Raw genomic sequence first — 22,059 nt, 5'->3', positions numbered from 1 at the left:
TTCCACATGGCCTCTAGAGACCCTTTTTCAACCTCAACCATTCTGTGATTCATTAACTTTGTAATGATGAAGCATTTATGTGATCCCATGGGTCCACTGCAGCTGGAATGAACTTAAATACACCATGGCAATCCAGAGGGTGCTGTATGGCTTAGTCCCTGCTGGGCCTTGGGAAGGAAGCAATGGCTCCGTTTCATATTCATGCATGGGAGTCAGTACCTTCACCCCTTTATTTTTTCAGCTAATAAGCCAAGTCGAAGTGTGAAAGAATTTAAAAGCATCTTGAAAGAAACTTGTAAATGACAGGAACTGGTTTGTGCCTTCTGTAGTAGAACAGCTCTTGTCCACTCGGCCATGTGGGAAGGCTGCAGCAGCCTCCAGCCTCTGCACAAGGGAGAACTGAGAGGGAACCTGTTGCCCTTCTCCACCAGTGATTCTGTTGACTCTGTTTGAGTGAATTTATTCTTAAATAAACCAACCTCCGGGTAATTATTTCTCCACTCCAGTTGCCTTTCTCGGAGCCATTTTTCCATTTTAAGTAGGAACGGTTGATTTGATGAGTTTTCTTCAATGCAGCAAGTGGAAAGTAAAACTAAAATCTGACTTACTCTGATCCTGGCTGCACTTCAGTTGCTCATCTAGTAAAGGCTGTATGAAAACAGGTTGTTTAGTTGCTAATTTTGAGTGGTCCATCTCGCTGTTCGTTAAAACTGCATTTCTTGAAGGCTGGTCACTCAAACTCCTCTTCCTAATATCAGCATTGATTCTCTTGCAGCGGAATGATAAAGTTGCTTATTTCTCAGTCCTTTTAAATGTGCAGGCCTGTCAGTAAGCATGGTTGACAGCTTATCAGCTCAGCAGTACCTCCTGCCAATGCCGTATGTTTGGTAAAGGTTTACAGACAACCTTGTGAGTTTATGGACATTGGCTTACTTTGCCATCTCTATTTTACCACATGGTTTAAATCAGGAATTTTTGCAGATCCTGATAAATTTAGAGTGAAGGGGGGATCTGTGAATACCCCAGCCCACAGAATGGCCTCTTCCTGGCAGAGGGTCTGTGGATGTGGGGGACATGCAGACCTTCCCTTTAGCAGCAGATCTGTGGGTGCGAACTGAACCTTGAGTTTAATTTATGACTGACTGACTGAAATGGAAAGGAAATAAAAGAGCCTCCAAAACAGCACATTTAATAGCCCAGGGTGGCTCTTCTTTATTTTTTTTTTTTTGTAGCTTTTTCTTTTTTTAAACCCCCTTTCAGATGCTTTTGTTCTATTCCAGCTGACACCAGTCAAGGAGAGAGGAAGCTCTTTAACTGTAATGCAAAAAACCAGCAGTGCTCTAACAGAAGTCTGTCAGCTTTATACCTCTGGGCCGATAACCCTGACAGACCACAGTATTAAAGAATAAAATTACTCATTAGTTGTGGTGTTTTTTTAATTAATCTGTTTAGTTGTATCAATTCATTTGAAGCCTGTTTTTTGCTTAGGAAGAGTAAAAAAAATTACCGATAGCAGTAAATCCATCTGTCTGTCATGCTGTTTATCTGTCTATCTATCTTTCCCCTGAAGACTTTAAAACGTTGTTTTTTATTTTTATACCGTTGCTGGAAATCAATTGTGACATTTTCTGTTTAGGCTGCTAAAGGTTTTGGCAGATAGAACATGGATTTTGTCTTTTGATGGTGAATTCATTTCAGCATTTATTGCAAAGTCCTCAAGTGTTTAAATGTGTAGCGATAGACAGCTAAAACTCCCACTGTGCTAAACTCCACTATGTCTCTTCAGTAGTTCTGCTATTCAAAAAGAATTGGGACTTGTTTCATCTGTTGTAGTAAACGTGAAGCTTGCACACTATTTATGTCAGAACTAAAGCTAGCTTTACATTTCAGTCTGACATCTAGAGTCTAACTTTTTAGCTCTTATTCCTGAAGTCACCTACTCAACTAATGATGTTATTCCTTTAAAAACTGTGGTGCTGTCATGTGTGTAACGAAGGAAGAGCAAAATCTAGCCTGCCAAAATACTGGTTGTATGAGAGAATACCCAGTGGAACTTTCTTACTGGCCACGGTGAATACCGGCATTTGGGAGCTTTGGTTGTGTCCATTGGGTTGTCCTAATACTGCTCCCACTGGTGTGAGTCCGATGGACCTGTCTTTTGTATGAGGAGAGGATGGAGCCAGCATCAGCCCAGCACCTCCTGCCTTATCTTGCTCAAGTTGTTTGGGTGATGTCTGCAGGAAACAATTTGGTGATCCCAAGCCAAATGTGCTTCTTGTGTCACCATAAGCGCTGATGAGCCAGGAGCCCAGGGTAGGAGTGCTGGAGCAGCACTTGCTTGATGACTTCCATGCTTTGCTTTTGTAGAGGGATGAGAGAAATCTGCTCCATGGTTCTCTGCGCAGTGCTGCCATTTGGTAAACAGACTGTATGTTTCTGAAGCATGTGTTTTGCAGTTGTGTCAGTTGAGATGAGTGGGGCATTTGAGTGTTCAGACTACCTGCATAGTGTCATAATTCAGTGGCAAGGCGTAGAAGCAATAAACGAATCTGGTATTGGATGGATCAACTTTTTGCTGCTGTTGGTAGTTGTTGGAGAAACGTGTTTTTCAGTTCATGCTAGAAGTATATATTTTGTTAATGAAGAAACAAGTGGTTTATTCTTCTTTCTTCTTCGTCTATTAAGATTTTCTAGATCTTAAAATGCAGAACCCTCGAGGTAAAAAGAGCCTTCGAGAGGCTTCAGCTCTTATTTTCCCACTGAGGCCAGCCAAAACATTACACTTCTGAACTAATGCATTCTTGCTCGAAGAATGACTGTGAAAGTTCACGTCAAAGGGCCATAAATTGCTACCAAACTGTTTTCCAAATGTAAATCTATTGTGCATGTGTTAAATTCGATTGAGATCCTTTAGCACAGTTTACTCTAAAAAGCTTCTTCCATTAAAAAAAAAAAAAAAAGAAAAAAAAAAAGAAAAAGCACTATGAAATGTGTTTACATTACCATATGGCAGTTACATTACATTGCCATGGCAGTTACATTACATTGCATTTATATATATATATATATATATATTTGTTCATCTGTTTATTTATTGTAAGGTTTTGCTAACTGACCGAGGAAAGTAGCAGAGAGATCTGTAGCCTCATGCTAAAAGCCCAAGTGTTAGTTTGCCAACTATTGATGTTCCCACGATATTTTGAGGACACAGAAAACCAAGGCGAACTGGAATGATGCTGTGCTGATAAAGGCAGTGCAGTGTATGGAGGTTAAACAACTGAAAGGCAGACGTATTTGGAGTGAGTCTGTGCAGACTGTTGTCTCTCTGGGGCCAAGCACTTCTTAGGCATTTGTTGCATATTTTAACCAAGTATAGAATGTAGGAAATCTAAACTTAACACATTCAAGGCTTATGTTTCTTTAAAAAAAAAAAAGAAGGTGGGGGCTTGTTTTAAATTTTCAAGCTCGGCTTTTTAACTGATGCTTCAGAAACGCCTTTTCAAACTCACAGAGCAAAATGAGTGTGATGATGGAAAAGAACAAAGGCAGAGTTGCTCATTAGACTTAGTTAAGGCTAAGTTGATCATTGATACAAATTTGCATTATTTTCCCTGCGTGGCATTCTGTAACAACTTTACTCTGTGTGCTTTTGTTCCAGTTGACATTTGCATGAATGGCAAAGCAAGTTGGCAAATTTTGTGCTGCTGGTCTTTGAAGTTGTGACTTCAGCCCAAACAGCCTTCTCTTTGTGTGCAGCAGGGAGCCCTTTGGCTCTGGAGAGGGATGCATGCAGCACAAAGGCTAGAAAGGGTCTGTGCATACGAAGTGTCACAATGCTCTCTAGCACTTAACTTGAAGTAGCTCAGGGCTTGTAGGAATATTGGCTTGTTTTCTGTGATTTTTTTCCTTTGCTGTGAGAGGAGTTAAAGTTCAAAGTGCACAAGATTAACCTGAAAGTACGTTTTTTGATCTTCAGACAGAGCTTAGTATGCAAAAGGATTTAAGCTACAGTGGGAATTCACTGTCTCCTCTATTCAGTGCAATTGTTTTTTCATGGCACAGTTGTGTTGAAAGCTCTCTGAGGTACAAAGGAAGGAGCAGGGATTTACTTGAGATGGATAAAGTTTGCTTCGTGTTTTACTCATTCTTTCCAGAGTTGTACTAAAAACTGCTGCACGTCTGAAAAGCTTGTCGGTATACAGCATCAAAATATAAAGGGTGGCTTAGGAAAGAGGGGCTTCGTATAAATAAGACAGTGTATAAATATCTATTTATTGTAGGGTTTGCACATTTCACGGTCAGCCGAACTCCTTTTACCGTTCATAGCCCATATCCTTGTAATTGTGATAGGAAGGTACCTTGCACAGCATGTGTTACTGCTCCTCAGATGACCCAATCTGGTCATAGCTGTACCTTTCTGAGGGAGCGCAGTGCTGAAGGATAACTGTAACTGTTAGAGCTTTTCAGTGTTGTCATATATACAAAGCAAAGGTGTGCGTGAGCAATCCCAGGATGGAACAGCAGCAATTTTCTTTTTAATACATCTTCTGTAGCCACTGTTGGGGGGGGAAGGATGCTGCGTGGCAATGGGAGCTGCTCGCCTCACTTCTATGCCAGCCTTCTTGAGCAGTTGGATATTTGATGGCTGAAGAATAAAGGGTTGGGGACCGTGATATCTTAAAAGGGAAGGGCCTCCCGAATTTATAAGATTGAGGTCAGCCTTCTGCCTGTGCAGGTGAGGGCTCAGTGGGAGAGGAGGCATTGGGAGCCATCTGGAAGGGCTGTGAGGCCACGTCAGCCCCGTGTCCCTTGGGCCAGTTGGCTGACCTGCTTTTGTATGTGCCCTTTAACCCATTTTGGCAACTCCAGCAATTTCAAAGGGCAATAATTAGCAACAATCTATTTAGGCCGACCCAGCTGGTTTTGACTGAGCCAAATTAGGGACCAGTGGCCCAAGCATCCCGGAGTCCTGAGAGAACTGGCTGACATGGTCACCAAGCCACTCTTGATGATATTTGAAAAGTTGTGGTGGTCAGATGAAGTCCCCAGTGACTAGAAAAAAAGGCAATGTCACATCCATTTTAAGAAAGGTAGAAAGGATGACCCAGGGAACTACCAACCTGTCAGCCTCACCTCTGTGCTGGGGAAGATCATGGAATAGATCCTCCTGGAAACTATGCTAAGGCATGTGGAAGAGACGGAGGTGATACAGGATAGCCAGCATGGCTTCACCAAGGGCAGGTCCTGCCTGACAGACCACGTCTCTCTTTATGATAGTGTAATTGTGTCAGTGAATAAGGGAAGAGCTGCTGATGTCATCTATGTGGACTTCTCTAAGGCTTTTAACATGGTCCCCCATAACATCCTTCTCTCCAAACTGGAAATATATTGATTTGATGTGTGGACCATTTGATGAATGAGGAACTGCTTGCTAAATCATACCCAGAGGATGGCAGTCAGTGTCTCAATACAGGAGAAATGTGGACCTGTTTGAACTTTATTTACAATAAAACTTTTTACAATAAGAGTGGTGAGGCACTCACACAGATTGCCCAGATTGGTGGTAGATGCCCCATCCCTGGAGATGCTCATGGTGAGGCTGGATGGGGCTTTGAGCTCCTGATGGAGCTGTAGGTGTCCCCATTCATTGCAGGGGGGGTTGGATCAGGTGGCTTTTAAAGGACTCTTCCAACTCAAAATGATTCTATGATTAATTAGGCCCGTGGAGTGGTGAAACCAGTGCAGGATGCTGCAAGAGGCATTTCCCTTGCAGTTTGAATGAGGTTTCATTGGTTAATATGTATATGTCAGCACAAATATTAAGCTGCTTTAAAGCCGCTATTAACTGAAAATAAATCATCTTTCCATGTAGGATTCCCTTTCAATAGGTAACCTAACTGAATTTGAGCAGTGCAGCGTGGAGTTTACACGGAGGAGATGATGCTGTCTGCTCCCTGCACTTGAAATTACATCCTCCTCCCTTGAAAGGAATTGCACATATTGCTCACAGATTCTAAAACAGCCATTAGATTTGTTTTCCTTCTTAACACTTGGATATATATTTTTTTTCCCATAGGAAAATGTGGCTGCATTATAACACTAATCTGTCTGTACCAAATGCATTGCTGAGGAGGTGGGCTTTTTTTTATAACATAAAGGGCTTCTGGGGCTCAGTTCAGTGATTCATTAGTACATAATAGCATATGCAAGCAAGGACTTATGGTGTGTAGCGGTGTTTCTTTTACACTAGTGTCACGTTCAGTGGTAAATGGCTGCTTTCCCAGTTATTTGTACCATATTTGTACTTTATTAACCATGCATGCTTATACCCAAGTAGAAATTGCATTACCAGTAGCTTCCAGGGTTGGAATAAAGAGGTACCACTTACTTTCTGGACCTTTGCTGTGTCAGAATTTGGATCCAAAGTTGTGAGAGTCGTGCATGATTTTACAGGGACTTTGACTTGGAGAGAAGTTTTTGTAGCTGAACATCCAATTGAGTTTTGGTTGTTTTTTTTCTTTTTAAATATTTTGGCTTTGAGGTCAGATGCTGAACCATCTTCATTTTAACTTTGACAAAGGCTTTAAAGAACAGTGTGCACATAATTCACTGTTTCCATCTCATGTGTGGACTGGGCACAGTCTGTTGGTGAGATGGTGCAAGGTTGGCTACATCTGCCAGATTCCCTGATCCTTTTGGTGTCAGCACGTCCTGGTGAGATGAGAGCAGGTATCCCACAGCATAGTATCCTACAGTATACCCTTATGGAGCAGGATCATCACAGCACTGATGGCAGCCAAGTCTGGATTACCTGATGTAGCAGAGCTGGGAGGAAGAGCTGGCAGACCAGTCCTGCAGGCTTCTTAGGGAGCCCAGTTTGCACAAGACAGAAAGTACGCAAGTGGTAACAAGGCAATCACATGCCAGCCTGACTTCAGCCATCAGCAGAGCATTGCTATGGTTATTAGCTAAGTATTTCCATAATGTGCATCTGTGCAAGTTATAATTAGAACCAAGCCTGCCCTTTGCTAATTACAAGCTTGCTTAGAAGTATAGTTTATATAAAGCTTTTAAAACATTGAATGGGGAAGATATACATCCACAGGCACAATTGGAATGAGGCCTTATTTTCAAACCCAAATGTTATAAGCTTTGGTGTCTGCTTCTCCCTCCCTTCACACTTTTATGTTGCATCCTGATCCAAAGGTTTTGCCAGAAATGCTGTCCAAGTTTCACCAACATCAAACCAGTGATTTCTGAGATTTCTTCCAAGTGCTTCGTTCTCACTTACCAAGAGAGTAAGCCAGATGTAAGCCAGCTAGGATGCCTGAGCTTTGTGTTTTGGAGAAGATGAATAAATGATACTTAGATCTCTCGTGAAAAGAAGAGAGAAAAGTTTTGTTAAACACTCAGAACAGGATCTACACACATGCTGATCCATCTGTAGAGATGTGCTGTGTATTTGAATGGTGCTGCACCTGCATGCCTTCAGCTCAGACTCTTAGGAATAAAGTGAAGCTGGCAGTGTAAGTACAGAGCCTGTCTGCTGTGATAGTGCTGTGGAATCATATCCTTCAGTGTCTGAAGGGGAAAGTGAATCCAGTGGAGCTTATGGGGCTTCTGCTCTTGGCCTTTGACATCTTTGGTACAAGATGCTCACTTTACCTTCATTGCTTTCTAGGAAGAAAAGTAGAGTGGGTGCATACCCCTCATGTGTGGGAAAGGGCAGGAAATGCCTGAAAGAACTGCAGCTAATGAATTACCTCTATTTGCTTTTGTCTGGCCGTATTTGAATTCTGTATTAGTTTGATTATTCAGGTCAGATCAGATTTAGGTCAGTTGAGATGGATTTTATCCAAATTCAGTTCCCTTGATTCCTACTGTAAACGTTTAACAGATGACACGATGCAAAGCTGGAACAGACTTGAGCTGTGTGATGACCAAATAAAATCTCAGTGGAAACCGTTTCCACGTTCCTAAGATCAGTTTCTCATGTAATAAATTCTGCATCCAAAATCATATCAAATACTTTCCTGACAACAGTTGTTGTTTTTTTTCTCTAACGGACAAATCCCAGCAGAGCTGTTTATAGGAAGCCTGTCTTTTGTGTTTGCTCTCACATGCCTGTTTTTTAGACCTACACTGAAGAAACAAATACATGTAAACATTTCTCAGTGTCCTTGGCAGTGCTGCCAGACCCACCTTGTTTTGTCTTGTCTGAAATCTTCCACTACATTTCTTTCATATTTTCCCGTTGGTAAGAGTTATCACAGGAAATCACCATTAAAGACTTCTCCCCAGAGGGATGATCTGGATTTATTTGCTGATGCCTTCCTTTCCTTCGCAGACTTTCATTGCTTTGTTCTTGCCTGATCCTCTCCTGGCTGTGAGGGATGGAGACAGGTCCTTCAAGTTTGTGCCTTTCTTGTGCCAAGTGCAACACTATGGGCTAAAACTTACTAAATCTTAACAACAGAGAAACCTGAGAGGGTGAGCATGTAGGAGCACACATTGGTGTCTTTGGGCTTGGAAGACAGGCCACGTCTCAATGAAATACACTCACAGGAAAAGCTTCTTTAATTGGGTTTTTTAGTCTTAATTTTAGTGCCGTGTACTTTTCACCTTTGTTAAATTGGAACTAAAAAAACATCCAGAACCTTTCACCGGACCAACCTACGGCTTCTTCTCCTGTTACAGCCTTATTAGTTTCCTAATACGTTGAAGGGAAGACACCAGACCTCCTGGAGGAACGTGTTGGCTCATGTTTTGCAACATGTCAATTTCCTCTGCAGTAGATCAGGCAGATAAGACCCATGCCTTCAGTTTTGGAAGGTCCTGATGTACCTAGGTCATGCGAGAAGGCCGTGCTGTGCTTTCCTGTGTCTCTCCTCAGTGACTTCCACAGCCATGTTAGATTGTCGACTACCATTTGTCTGCTTGATTAGATGTGTTCCATGCATACCTCCAAGTATGTGATGTTTTAAAGCTAGATTTGCTATTTAAATAAGAGGTTTGCCTTAATTGGCTGTTACAAATTACAAGCAAGAGGGAATGATTTATTGCTTATAATTAGAAATGAGTTACGAGAGGGAATGTTGGTAATCATAAAATAAAGCTTGGAATACATTGATTTCCAGATGGCTGGCAGTGAAATTGCTCCTTAATGTAGAATAGACCAGATACAAGGGAAAAAAAATGTCATCCATCTTTATTCCATGATAGATTATTTGTGCAAATCTGTGTATTCCTGAATTCTGAAATGTTGGTTTTGCTGGTGAGAGCAACTTAATCTGCACAATAGTGCACAGTATATCAGAGGTGGTGGAAGAGGCGAGTTGGTATTTAGCCTGGTGTTATTTTTGTCCTTGTAATGTCACCAGGGAAGATCTGCCATCACCTTTGGGTATAACCATCTCGATGGGTTATTCTCAGAGGCCACAGGTTACTGAGGTGTTTTTCTTTTCGTCTTTTGCCTCAGTAACTGTTTTCATGAGACTGAGGTTGATCAGAACACCAGTCCAAAAGCAAATGTTTGTAATCCTCCTTTCTCAAGTCTAGCAAAACACATTTGTATCAGAAACAAAAGCAGCAGTGCAATGGCTGAGGATTTTTTGATAGTATAAGACTTCTGTTGAGATGGGAATGTTTTTGTTTGACTTCCTGAATTTCATTCCAGTTTACTGTAGATCCAGGTATGATTTTAAAATGATTCATGTTTGACTTAACTGCTAATTGTTGGATTTCTGCCATAATAAATGCATTCTGCTCTGCTACCATATGTAAGGCCGTGCTACAAGGTAGTTGGACATATCTGGATCATCACCACATGAGATGTCTCACACCTGTGTTTTAGAAATGACATAGTCATTAAGCTTGCTTAACTGAGACCATCATGATTACTCATTTACCTTCATTAAAATGCTTCATAGCTTCCTTATTTTAAATAGCTTTTCTCAGCAAGGTACAAATCTGTTTCTCTGCCATCATTTTATCTGAAAAAAAATTGCATGTTGATAGGAATAGCGTATTTTCAGCTAATGTTTTCCTGACCTGTGGAGAGATGAGCTCATCACTATCCTTATTGACAAGGCCAGGAAGAAGGTGTGTCAGCCAGAAATATTAGATCAGTCAGCCCTTCTTGTCCTGGAGCAATTGTAATTTCCCATGGTCTGCAGCAATTTCCTTTAGAATCAGATATGTGCAGAGATTGTTTTGGATCTGCTGCTGTAGTATAATTTCATTTGGTCCCAATAAGGTGGCCTTAGATTTCATTCTTTCCATTTTTGTTGTTGAAAACCTTTTGTTTTAGTGGAAAGAATGGCAAGTTGCCATTTTACGGCATCTCATTGAGGAATGAGTGCTGCAGCTACGGAGAATGTTGCTCACTTTGGGTTAGTGAAGACTGCAGATGTTGGCAACCTCTGCCCTTCTCAGGGAGGCGTGAAATGAGTGTTCAGTTCATTGTACATTAGCAAACTTCTGGCTTTTCACTCACACTTCTGAATGTCTGTTGATGTAGGTGCTTATTGCTTTGCTGATAGTTATTTCCTCTACTGACTGATAGAGGCTCTTTTTTTTTTTTTTTAACCAGCAGGTTCATAGAGCCTAAATACTTCAGCCTGGGTATTTGCTAGAAGAGGCCAACCTCATTAGTGCTGAAGGTGTTCTTTGTGCTGCACCATCTGATGCTGCACTGATGAAAGCATAACTCCTCTGATCCGGCATTAAAGTGGACTGAGTGGGAATCAAAAGCGGGAACAGTTTCTCATTTCACTCTATTTTTTGTTGTCACTTTAGCTTTGTGCTTTTCCACTTGAAATGGCTCTATGATATTTCATGCATGGAGAGGAGGATTCAGATCCTCCAGGTTCAGATCCTGCCTGCTACTCCTTCAGTCTCGGTGGTACAGCTCCAAAGCAGCTTGTTGTGCATGAGCTGAGGTCAGTGCCATGTGGAGATACGCTTTGGTTGGCATCTCTTTGTCATTAGTTAAGGTCTCTGTGGCCCTATAGCTGGGAGTGTGATTCAGAGAAACTCCTTGATGCCTTCACATGGATGATGAATTGGGCTGGGCCAGAGAACTCAAGTGCACGTGGTTTCGAGGTGTGAACATCAGTGATGTTTTGTCATTCTATAGAGCTGATGTTTTCTATGGGCTCTTTTAGATGTGCCACATTGCACCCTCACACTGCAGTCCCTGTTCTCCAGGCATGAGATGGCCATTGGTCAGTGTCATAACCACCCATGGCCTTGGCCACCCATGGCCTTAACTTCCATCCCAGGGCAAGGGAATGACTCTTATGAGCACCCAGCTCACAGCTAGCAGTAGGTCTGCAGCTGTATATGCAAACCCTGAAGTACTCTGGGATTGTTGTCATTTTTCCAGTCTTGGTCCCTTGTCCAGGGAGGTCACTCCTCTCTTGTGCTGAAATGGCAGAACCATGGGTCATCATCTCCTGAAGCTGTTTTCTTTCCAACAAGATCATTAAAGCCTCGCAGAGAGGTAATTCCCAGCTTTCCGGTAAGGATAACGTTGACAGTACCTAATTAAAGGGCACTTTTAGCCGGGATAAACATTTATATTAATTTCCTTCTCACACAGATGTCTGCTAAACTGACTTCCTGAGGCAAAACCATCTGGCCTCAGGTGGGAGGGGTGTCTCAACCAGCATGAAGAACCTGACCCAACTCCCACTGGACTGTTTCTAAATGGCTTTTTCTATCACTGAAATGGCAGACGTGAAATACTTGCAGTGGAGTTATATAGGTTTTATACGCATTTGCCTTGGAAGACCTGCATAATGGTACTGCAGGCTGGTGGCTCCAGGCTTCACTCCCAATCGTGTATTCTGGGTTTGTCTGTGTATAAAATTAGTATGTGTGGTAAGCAGCAGTAAGATGTTCCCTACTTGGATGGACTAAATTAAAATTCAGTAAGAAACACGGCTTTGGGTAAGTTTCCAAATTACTTTCAGGGTTTTGCTGAGGAGGTTGTTATGGAATCATAAACCTTTTCAGTGGGCAAACAACCTGATGCGAGTTACGTGCTTTTATTGCCTCATAGTACTCCTCCTATTTTATGTACTGTGCCGTGTAATCTTTTGTTATTAAATAATAAGCAAAAATAAAAACAGTTGTTTGTCACAGCCAGCTTGTTTTCCAGAGAATTTGTTCGCTTTGAAAGTTCAGTCTGTGTGATCTTCAGCCCTGTCAGAAGCTATTATACCGCATCTCCTTTTAAATCGTTAAGCTGGAGGACAAACCTCGATGTTATCGTGCACATCTCAGCCGAGAGCGGAGCAGATTCGGCGGGGAGCAGCCTCTGATGACATGCACTGCGCTGCTGGTTTTTGTCAGGAACATGTCAACATTATCTGCTTCCAGCACTACGTGTGTTGGCTGACACAAGCATTGGTGGAGCTGTATAATTTCTGAAGCAGTTTGAAATGTGGATATAACACTTAAGGCTGTGTGAAGTCTTTTCTTTTTGCCCCTCCTTTTGCTGGATCATATTGCTGTTGAGAAGGCTGTTGGTTTGTTGCTCCCTCCCACTGAATTGTAATACAGCGCGCTGACTGTATTTGATTGTAGAGTTCATAATAGAAGGGCTCCAAACTAGAGGTTGTTGTTGCTAACAAGCAACTCCTGGAAGGCTTGGGAAGACCAGGAGCACCACTGCTTTCCATTCACAGCATTACATTTGAAACAGAGGCTGTTGCTTTAGTGTATTTGGGATCGTACCTTAATGCAGGATGGGATGCTCACTTGGGGGTCTTGGTCTTGGACTTCAAAGGACAGGGTTTTTCTGCATCCCTTGAAAGAATGTTATAGATTGAAAATAGAGTGAGATTCTTCACTTCCTTGTTTTTTCAAGCTGCTTGTTGGATCCGTAATGCTCAGACCTGTCTCAACCTCAGAAGCAGTCGTGCTTTTCCACGAGGACACGCAGCACCCCTCTCCTTCATGCTCTGTAATGCAGCCAGGCAGCAGAAGGAGCCCTATGGGTAGCCATGGCAGCCAGTAATTGATGGCTCCATATGGCCGGTGTGCTGCAGCTGCTCTGGTTTAAGGAGGTCAGGGCATCAGGGCATTTAAGGAACTAACCAAACCCAGCCACCCCTATAAAGCCTTCCTGGATGCAGTAATAGTAGGCTTTCCCATGGATGTGAGACCAAAGGGAGAGAAATCAATTTTTTTTCTTTTATAAATCATATTGAAAAGCATTATTTTAGAGGGAAAAGACGTTTTTCTCTCTTTGGGATGGTGTTAAGCTTTTCTCAGTTCTTGCTGTAGCTTGCAGTAGCATGATGCAGAGGGCTCAGCCCAGCTCTGGGCTTTATGGTGCATTAAATATTGTGCTGAGGGAGAAACTGCATTACCTAAACTGGATGACAGCTCTGTGTTTCTAGTGATGAAGTGACGAAGTACCTTTGTGAGCAATTGACATGGAGCAGAAATGCAGCTTTAATTTCAGAACAGGAGCAAGAGTCACTGCTGCTGAAAAATGGCATGGAAGGGCTTTTGGATGTAGCTTTAGTTTGCAAGTAGGCTTTTCATAAGCGTGAATCTTATTTTCATTAGGGGACCATTTTAATTAAAGTGAAACTGGAATGTTTACTTTCTGCTTCCTATAGCTTGTGATGGTTTTCTTCACTGTGTGAGCACACGCATAATTTGCTCTAAAAGAAGTGTCAGCAGTTTCTGATTACCTTGTGAGTCTTACTCAACAGCTTGATTTTAATTGGGGGGAGGAAAGATTTCAGGGTGCTCCGGGGAGGTCTGAAGCCTTTCGGTATCATGAAGCAATAGTTGCTATCTTTGGTGCAATGTTAATTACAATAATCACTTCTAGTGGTTTAAAATAAAGGTCCTTCATTGCTTACCCCCGTTGGGCTTTTCCTCAGTTATGTCAGTGAAATACAACCTGGATGATAATTAGCATCCCTCAGCCGCTTAACCTTTTGGCACCGCTGCATTTGTGTTTTTGTAAGTGTTTGAATAGGGTGACTTTTGGGAAGCACAGATTGACAGCGAGCCTCAAGTTTGGGGAAAACTGTACAATTCAGGCTAGGTGATGAGAGGAGACGGTCAGGCACTTGGGGTGAAGTTCTCCTGTGCTTTCACATGGATTTTCTCTAAGCCCTGAAGTCCGCCAGGAATTGTAAGTAATAGATAATTTATGTGGGTTGAGAGTATCTCTTTCTTGAAGGTTTTGATCATCATGAGACATGACAAGAGGTGTCTGTCGCAGAAGAATGCGTTCATGCAGCGATGCAGCTCCTGAAGCGCTCCTGTGCTGTCTTTTCATCTGTATCTGCTGCAAGGAGTCACCTTGGACTCCTTCGGTTGCTGAAATGCCCTTCAGGTCTTGCAAAGCATTCCAGAGATGACCGTTTCTGGAGCTCAGCCAATGCCTTCTATTTTAATATTGTCTTCTTCATCATAGATAACGATCTGAATTCCGCCCTGCCCCTTTCTCTGGGGTTATGTTTCCTCCTTCCTGATTGTTTGAAATAAATAAATAAGTAGGAAAACAACTGGTATCAGTGTGTTAACAGGAAGGAATGACTAATAGAAAAGGGAGAGGAAAGATATCATAAAAGCCTACATCTCTGGAAACATAAATTGGTATTCATTAAGTTGTTTGTGTAGACTTAGTTAAAAGACATACTTGAGGAGCTGTTGGAGCCGTGTCTCAGTAGAAAACAAGTCATGCTTTTCATGGCTGGATGTATCTAGATGAGGAGGAGAGACCAGCAAGAAACAGTAAGTGATGGATTGAGAACAGCCTTCATGGCAGTAAGGAGACAACAGACTGTGAAATGCTTTTCTGAAGAGAATGATACTTACTGGTTTGCTGTAGTGTAATACTGATCCATCTTCTCTCCTCAGATATGCAGGTCTTCTTTGATGCAGTTAAAAAAAAAATGCTTGTGTTCAGTTTCTATCACATCTTATTCCAGGTATGCAGGGTCCCCTTGTTTTTGATGATGATTTCTGTAGCTGGAGTTTAACATTCAATCTGATAATTACAGGATTCCTGTGTATAGTCTTACTGGTATCTTGTGTATGTCACCAAATAAAGGGAAGTGGTTGCAGAGCAGTGCTGGGTAATTCAGAAGGTGGCTCAGTTTTGCCATGTCTGCATTGTTCCAAAAAATCAATTGTTTTTCCCCAAAGTGTGTGACCTCCTGCTCTGTGCCCACCCACGTTCCTTCCTGACAGGCAGCCTGCAGGTGCAGCTTCTGCTGTGCTTGGAAGTGCTGCTGCTGCACACTGGGATGGCAGCAGAAGGTCGAGGCATTGCTGTGAGGGCTGCTTGCTTCTCCTCTTCCTCATTGCTTCCTTCAGTCTTTTTGTTTCTGTAATACACAATCGAAACATCCCTTTCATGGACCTTCAGGATGAGCTGAGATGAGGTGTTGCTGTTGTGCTTTGTTGACATTTTTCTCCATGATCCTGAACTGGGGCAGATGCTTAGAAGGGAATGTGTGTACTAATTAATTACTATATGGGATGTAACTGTCTGCTGTTTGCTTTGCTTTGTGTCTTTAAAAAAGTAAGTGCACAGCAGAACACTAGCAGAGTGCTTTCATTTTTTGCATGCTGTGCATCAAGCTCTTTTGTATATGGTGTAACTTTTCTGATGTTCACCATTTCTTTCCTTTTTTGCAGATTAAGACCCTTGATTTCTACACAGCTGGCTAAAAAGGCAGCCACTGAGGAGGTACGTAAAGCCCAGCTCTTCATAGAGTCATTAAGGTTGGAAAAGAACACTAAGATGACCAAGTCCAATGCCAGCCCATGCCCACTGCCCACATCCCTCAGTGCCACTCATCCATGGTTCTTGAACACCTCCAGGGATGGTGACCCCACCACTCCCTATGCAGCCTGTGCTACTGCATCCCCACTCTTCTTGAGAAGCAGTTTTTCCTAATATCCAACCTGAGCCTCCTCTGAACCTCTTCAGTTAGTCTGGAAATTCCCATAAGCTTTTCTCAGCCTTGCTCAGGCTATGTAGTAAATACGGGCAAAAGAAATGAGACTCATAACTCAGTGGCCAGAGCAGGAGCTGCTTACTGCAAGCAGTGCAATGATAAAGTTGTCTGTCTTCTAACCATGGTTTGCCCTTACTTACCCATCAGTAACTTTAGCCTCATAACCGCTAGTTCAGTAGGAAAAAAGAGAATTCCCTGCAAGCATCTAAAAGGGTTTATATTGAATGAGTTGTAGGAGAGGCAGAGCTTGTGCCTGCTTCATCACTTGGACCATGCCCACAGAGAGGGGGGATGATAGTAAGTGCTGCTTCTGTGGAGCTGGTGGTGACACAAGGGGAGGGTTGCGGTTCTGGGGTCTGCCTAAAGGAGATCAGTGAAGAAGCATGAAGTGACAGCTCACCCAGTATAATTTTGCTTACTCTTTTTTTGTTGCTTGTTTTGTATGCTTTGGAAATAATTAGATTTCCATTGAAAAGTTAGAGCTAGTAAGAGGTTGCCATCAAAAACCCTCCCAGGGTGGCTTTGTGCATGTGAATGTTCTGCTGAAAGGGTCATGGCTGTTATCACTCACAGCAGTAACAGCTTTCCTTTGCTGTTATATTTACACTGTACAAAGTAAACACATGCGTTTTGCTGATGATAAAAGAACTGTGTGTCTGACAATTCTGTGCCTAATACACCAACGGAATTTGTCATTCTTTTTTCCCCATGTATGTGTGATGCTGATGCCCTTTTGAAAGGGTGCTGGCCAACTCTGATAGCCTGATGTGTTTTCACAATGCCTGTATGTATGTGAAGTTGCACACCAAGCTGAAGTCCAGGTTGTCTGGAAGTGAAGTCCAGGAAGTTCTATTTTAAGGTGTTGTTTGACTGCTTTATTTTTAAGATGCCTAAAACCCACTGATTTTCAGAAACAGTTTGATATCCTGCCCAGGGAAATACATTTTTCACTTCTTATGTTCTGCTCATTAGAAAACCCTGCACATTTTTAGAAATACAGCAATCTGGAAGTGGACATGATAATTAGAAGAAGGTCACATTTTAATTAGCGTGGTGCAATTTTAAATAATAATGACTCAATTGTCGCTCTTCTATATTCTCTCACTTTTTCAGAGCAGATGGAGACTTTAAGCACAAAAATTGATACACATTATGATTCGTGTCAAACATTTGGGTCTGTTCCTAGCTTATACCTGAAATATAGATGGGCTCAGTTTCATCAGTCTAGAGGCAAAAACAAGGGTAGGGAATGCAAAATAAACTAGAGGGAAGTTCCTTTAAATTGTATGATTAATTTGAGCATTAGAAATAATGAAAACTTGTCTTTGAGTGATCCAAATACCTAAATATTTTCTGCTAAAATTAATGGGTGCCTTCTGGCCTATTAATGAGTTATTGAAGCAAACCCATAGATGGCTGAATGTCTCAGGCAGATTCTTGATTGACTGCCATGGCGTGTGACACGTTTAGGTGCAGCTTTGATGTTTGAATAATTATACCATCAGCTTTCTGATATTGGGACTTTCTCTTATGGTGCACCTTTAAAGTGTTTGGGATTAGAAAGACTCTGGGAGTTTCTGTGTCACGAGTAAATACGTTAACAGATAAATAATTACGATGCTGCGACAGACCTCATTGCCAGCAGAACTGGAGGGGACACAGCAGTACATGGTTGTGTGATGTGATTTAAAGCCTGGAGCACTGCATGGTTTTTCTTGTGGTAGGGGTGAGGGAAGTTGTACAGGGGCAGGGCACATCACAGCAGGAGATGGATTTGGTGCCTATCCCATTCCTGAAGTGGAGACAGCATTACTTGCACCTCCGCATTCACAGCTGTCTGCTTGCTGTGTGCTGCTGTTACTCTCTCTCCCAGTGTCCTGCCTAACCTTGGACAATCTGACTAGGTGCAGATGCTGGAATGGGTCCATCAGTGACCAGTTCCCAAATTAGAGCTTGGAGGTTGTTATTCTGATGTATTTCATAGGAAATGGTACAGATGCTGATGTGTATTATCAACTTAGTGCTCTACCATAGCATTAAGTGCTGTCTAAAGAGTGCCATTTGTTCCACAGCTCATTGTGCCTCCAAATAAATCCAACCAGAGCTGTCAAAGCTAATAGTCTTCCTTTTTTTTTCTGATTTGAAGGGTACATTTTTGCCATCATTAAAGTGCCAATAACATTGTTACTGTGTAATAGGCTTGATGAGAGTCAAGCACAATGAGGAAAAGGTTGTGAGCTTTCCTGCAGGGCTCTGTTGAGGAGCCCACAGGCCCAAATTTCTCTGTACCTGCCTGTCAGGGGAAAGTTCTTTAACCAAGAGAGTGCTGAGGTGTTGGAACAGCTGCCCAGAGAGGTTGTGGATGCCCCATCCTGGAGGTGTTCAAGGCCAGGTTGGATGGGGCCCTGGCAGCCTGGTCTGGTATTAGGTATGGAGGTTGGTGGTTGGAGCTTGATGATCCCCAAGCCATTCTAAGATTCTAACTTGCATGTTCTCTGGAATGGCTACACCTCCAGCACTTGATGTGGGCTTCCAGCTCTCCTCTTGCTAAGTGTTACGTAGGAATATTGAATAAAATGGACTGTCCTACTGCCCTGTCTTCTGTTTTGCAGGTGACCTTTCCAAATGCACAAGCAGAAGCCTCTAACTTAGAAAAGCCAGCGACTGTGCTAGTGGAGAGTGGCCCAGTAGCTTATAACCTTGATGAAGAGGTGGAAGAGGAAGAAGCAGAAGAAGAAGATGATCACTGCATGAGTGCATTGCAGTTAATGGGAGGAAATGGTAAGTTGGGATGTTGCCTGCGTTACAAACTTTTATTTCTCTGCAGAGTTCAAGACAGACAGGGTTCCTGTATTCGTCTCAGCCCTTTGGCAGCTCGTCCCAAGCTGAGCTCATTCTTGTGAGAGATTGGAGTCACCTTTGTCAAAAATGGGACTTTCTTAGGGACTCCTCCAGAGAAAAGTCTGCATCTCAATCTTTAGGCTAAGGATGTTTTTCAAGAGGAAACTGATGTTGGGCCTTCTTTGGAATGATATTTATTAATGTCAATCTGAGGAGTTAAAAAGTCAGCAACCCTTCTATTAGAAGAGCTTGGGGCTCATTGCCTCACAATGGTGCACGTGCCCTCTGGACTTGGTTGTCCAGCTCAAGTCAATCATCACGGCCTGTTTCTGGGATAACTGTTAGGAGGAAAGAGTTCTCCAAATTCAGAAATGACATCAATAGCCTATGGTGTGCTGCATGGCATGCAGATGTGTGCTGATTTCTTTGGGTTACCCAGCAATGGCACTCACTTAATTGGATTTCTCTGCTGACAGGAAAGGGTAGCGTCCTTTCTGTTGCGTTTTTCCTAGCTGGACACATCCACGTTTACTTTTTATTAAAGACTTCCCCTTAGAAGTTAAGCCTTGAAAATAAACCAAAATATTTTTGAAATGAGGGCAGTTAATTATGGGTTTTGAAACAGCAAGATGAGAATAAGGTTCTTCCTGAAATGTTACTTACTGCAAAAGTCTTTCCAGAACTATTAATTTACCTTTCATGGACTATATCTATATATATATATATATATATATATATATAGTTTTCATAAAAGCATGTGTTGCTTTTTAAATTGATTTCTCCACTTCAAAATAATTGCTGAACCTTATGGAAAGAAAACACCAGTTTGTTGCCTGCATTTATTATTAGAATAACGTTCCCAAGAAAAGACACCGATGTGGGGGAGGGTGGGTCCATGTTTATTAATAAATCCCCGACCAAAATAGAAGAAAGGTCACGGAGCTGCTTTTTATTTGTAAATGTTACTATTTTCAAACCATTCTGAGAACATTTCGGTGCTCCCTGTCTGGTTTGGACAAGAGCTGAAAAAAAGAAAAGAAAAAGGGAAGGACTGTTCCCAGCATTCAAATGCAGGTGTGCAGAGCTGCTTAGCAGAACAAATAACTCCTTTCTAACTGCTTTCTTTATGGATTTTAGACCTGTCTGCCTGGAATAACTGCAGGAATTACAGATGCTGAACGTCACCCATTCTAGACGAATTATTATAGATTACTCTTTACTTCTGCTTCAGAGCATTTGCTTGACTTTGGATGAAATGTTGCAGTATATTAAATTTGGAATATAAAGGTTAACATCACGGAATGCTCATATGTAATCGTTATCTTCGGGTTTGACTTTGCAGCAGAAAATGTCTTTCTCACTTTATTCAGGAAGGACACAGAAGAGAAATTAGTGCATTAGAAACACAGAAACGTGCCTTCTGATGCACAGAACACAGAGTTTACAGTCAGCATCATGCTAGGAAACAGAACTAGACTGAAAAAATGGGCAGAATTCTGAGTTGTGCTTCTAGGAGTAAGCAGGTGTGGGAGTTCTGAGTCAGATGTATGGGATGCATTGCATGACTCCTCTGTCATCTACAGAAACCCATCCCTGGAGGCTTTCAAGGTAAGGCTGGATCAGGCCCTGGGCTGTGGTGTCCCTGTTCATTGCAGGGGAGTTGGACTAGGAGACCTTTAAAGGCCCTTCCAACCCTAAGGATTCTATGTAATGAGGTCCCAGTGACAAGTGAGGAGAAATATTTATACACTTATATTTACAAATAGTTTTATTATATGGAGCAGGAATGGAAGAATTTCTTCGTCAACCCGAAGAAAATATGTGACTATTTTTAATGTTTTTGGTTTTTTTTATGGTAGAATGTATCATCAGTCAGACAGCAAAAAAACAACCTGAAACTTGCAGTAATTCTGTTGAATGTTCTACCTACCTGGAATATTTGCATTTTTATGTGTCTTTGTCTTCATGTGTTTCAGATTATGGCTGTGATATGGATGACGACGATGGCTATTAGTTCCAATTACTTCTAAAGGACTTGGACTATTTCTTGTTCCCAGAAAAACTGCAATCTTCAAACTGTATGAATGGTGAAAGAAGCAGTCTGTGGTCAGCAAACGTTATCAAGCAATCCATACTTCTGTAAAGTGAATTTTAGCTTTGCAATGGCTCTGGTCAGTTTACATTGAACCATAACCCAGCAATAATGTTTGGGTTTGTACTTGAATTATTTTTATTTTGATGGATTGTGGTTTGAGAATGAAATTATTGGAGTTGTGTTTTCAGAGAACAAAAGAAAGAGACAAAATAGACAATGTAAGAGGAGTTACATGACTCTGCTTAGTGCACGTTGTTGAAAGAGAGAATATAGAAGGACAGGTAGAAGGATGGATAAAAATGAGAAGCTCACCAGCTGATTGAGTACACCAGGATTAATTGTCTTAAATACTACAGCCAACAGAAAACATTTCCAACCTTTACTATCAAATTGACCTTGTCATTCTATGCAATCTTCCATACCCACGCCTATCATAAATTGACAACAAATTGCATATTGTACCTGTTTCTCTGAAATGGAGTAAATACTGATATTAACCAATTCATAGATGTCCTAAAAGTTGTCTCAATAGAAGGTAACGTTGGCAGTGCGGAAGTGACTTATGCTATAAGTCAGATATTTATGTGTAAGGAAGGAGTGAGGCAAGAATTGGAGAAAGCTGGAGACATTGCTGGTGACTTTGGAGTCGCTGGGGACAGCCAGGAGGGAGGTGTTGTGGCTGGTGTTGCTGCTGGGGAGTGACTCCAGCCATCTCTGCAGAGCTGCTCCCATCCAACTGAGGTGGATGCAGGTCTGTTCCCAGAGCTACCTGGCTTTAAAACCAGTTGAAAGCAAGAGAAAGCTGAGCTTTTTAATAAATAAGCTGGCATCTGCCTTGGCTGAATTTAATTTTATGTAATATATTTAACTTTCTGTGGGTAAATTAAAGGTCACCATGCAGCAGCCTGAATTTCATGGCTCAAATCCTATCCTTGAACAGTCTCTGCTACATGAATAGTGCTGGAGCTTCAGCTGTATGTGCCCCGAAACATCAACAGGCAGGTCCTTGTCAGCCCGATCAGCAGTCTACACGGTGTGGTGGAACAGTGGATCAGGAACAGATCTGCAATGCTGGATCCCACCCTGCTGCCTCTGTCCTGACTTTCCCTGACGCTGCTGGGGCTC

The 22,059-nt window shown here is 42.1% G+C and overlaps 1 protein-coding gene across 1 annotated transcript in view; it reads left to right on the top strand.

Moving 5' to 3' along the window:
- BRF1 (BRF1 RNA polymerase III transcription initiation factor subunit) overlaps positions 1-21,844 on the top strand; it is a 152,113-nt gene extending 130,269 nt beyond the window's left edge. The window contains exons 16-18 of the mRNA XM_015865581.2: positions 15,676-15,727; positions 18,611-18,779; positions 20,816-21,844. Coding sequence (XP_015721067.1) covers positions 15,676-15,727; positions 18,611-18,779; positions 20,816-20,853 — 259 coding nt within the window. The 3' untranslated portion in view covers positions 20,854-21,844. The remainder of the gene's footprint in view (positions 1-15,675; positions 15,728-18,610; positions 18,780-20,815) is intronic.
- Positions 21,845-22,059: the final 215 nt, after the last annotated feature.

The sequence above is a fragment of the Coturnix japonica genome, chromosome 5 (genome assembly GCF_001577835.2).
Source record: "Coturnix japonica isolate 7356 chromosome 5, Coturnix japonica 2.1, whole genome shotgun sequence".
Taxonomy (NCBI): domain Eukaryota; kingdom Metazoa; phylum Chordata; class Aves; order Galliformes; family Phasianidae; genus Coturnix; species Coturnix japonica.
Note: the sequence above shows the minus strand (reverse complement) of the source record. Positions and strands in the feature narration are given on the sequence as shown.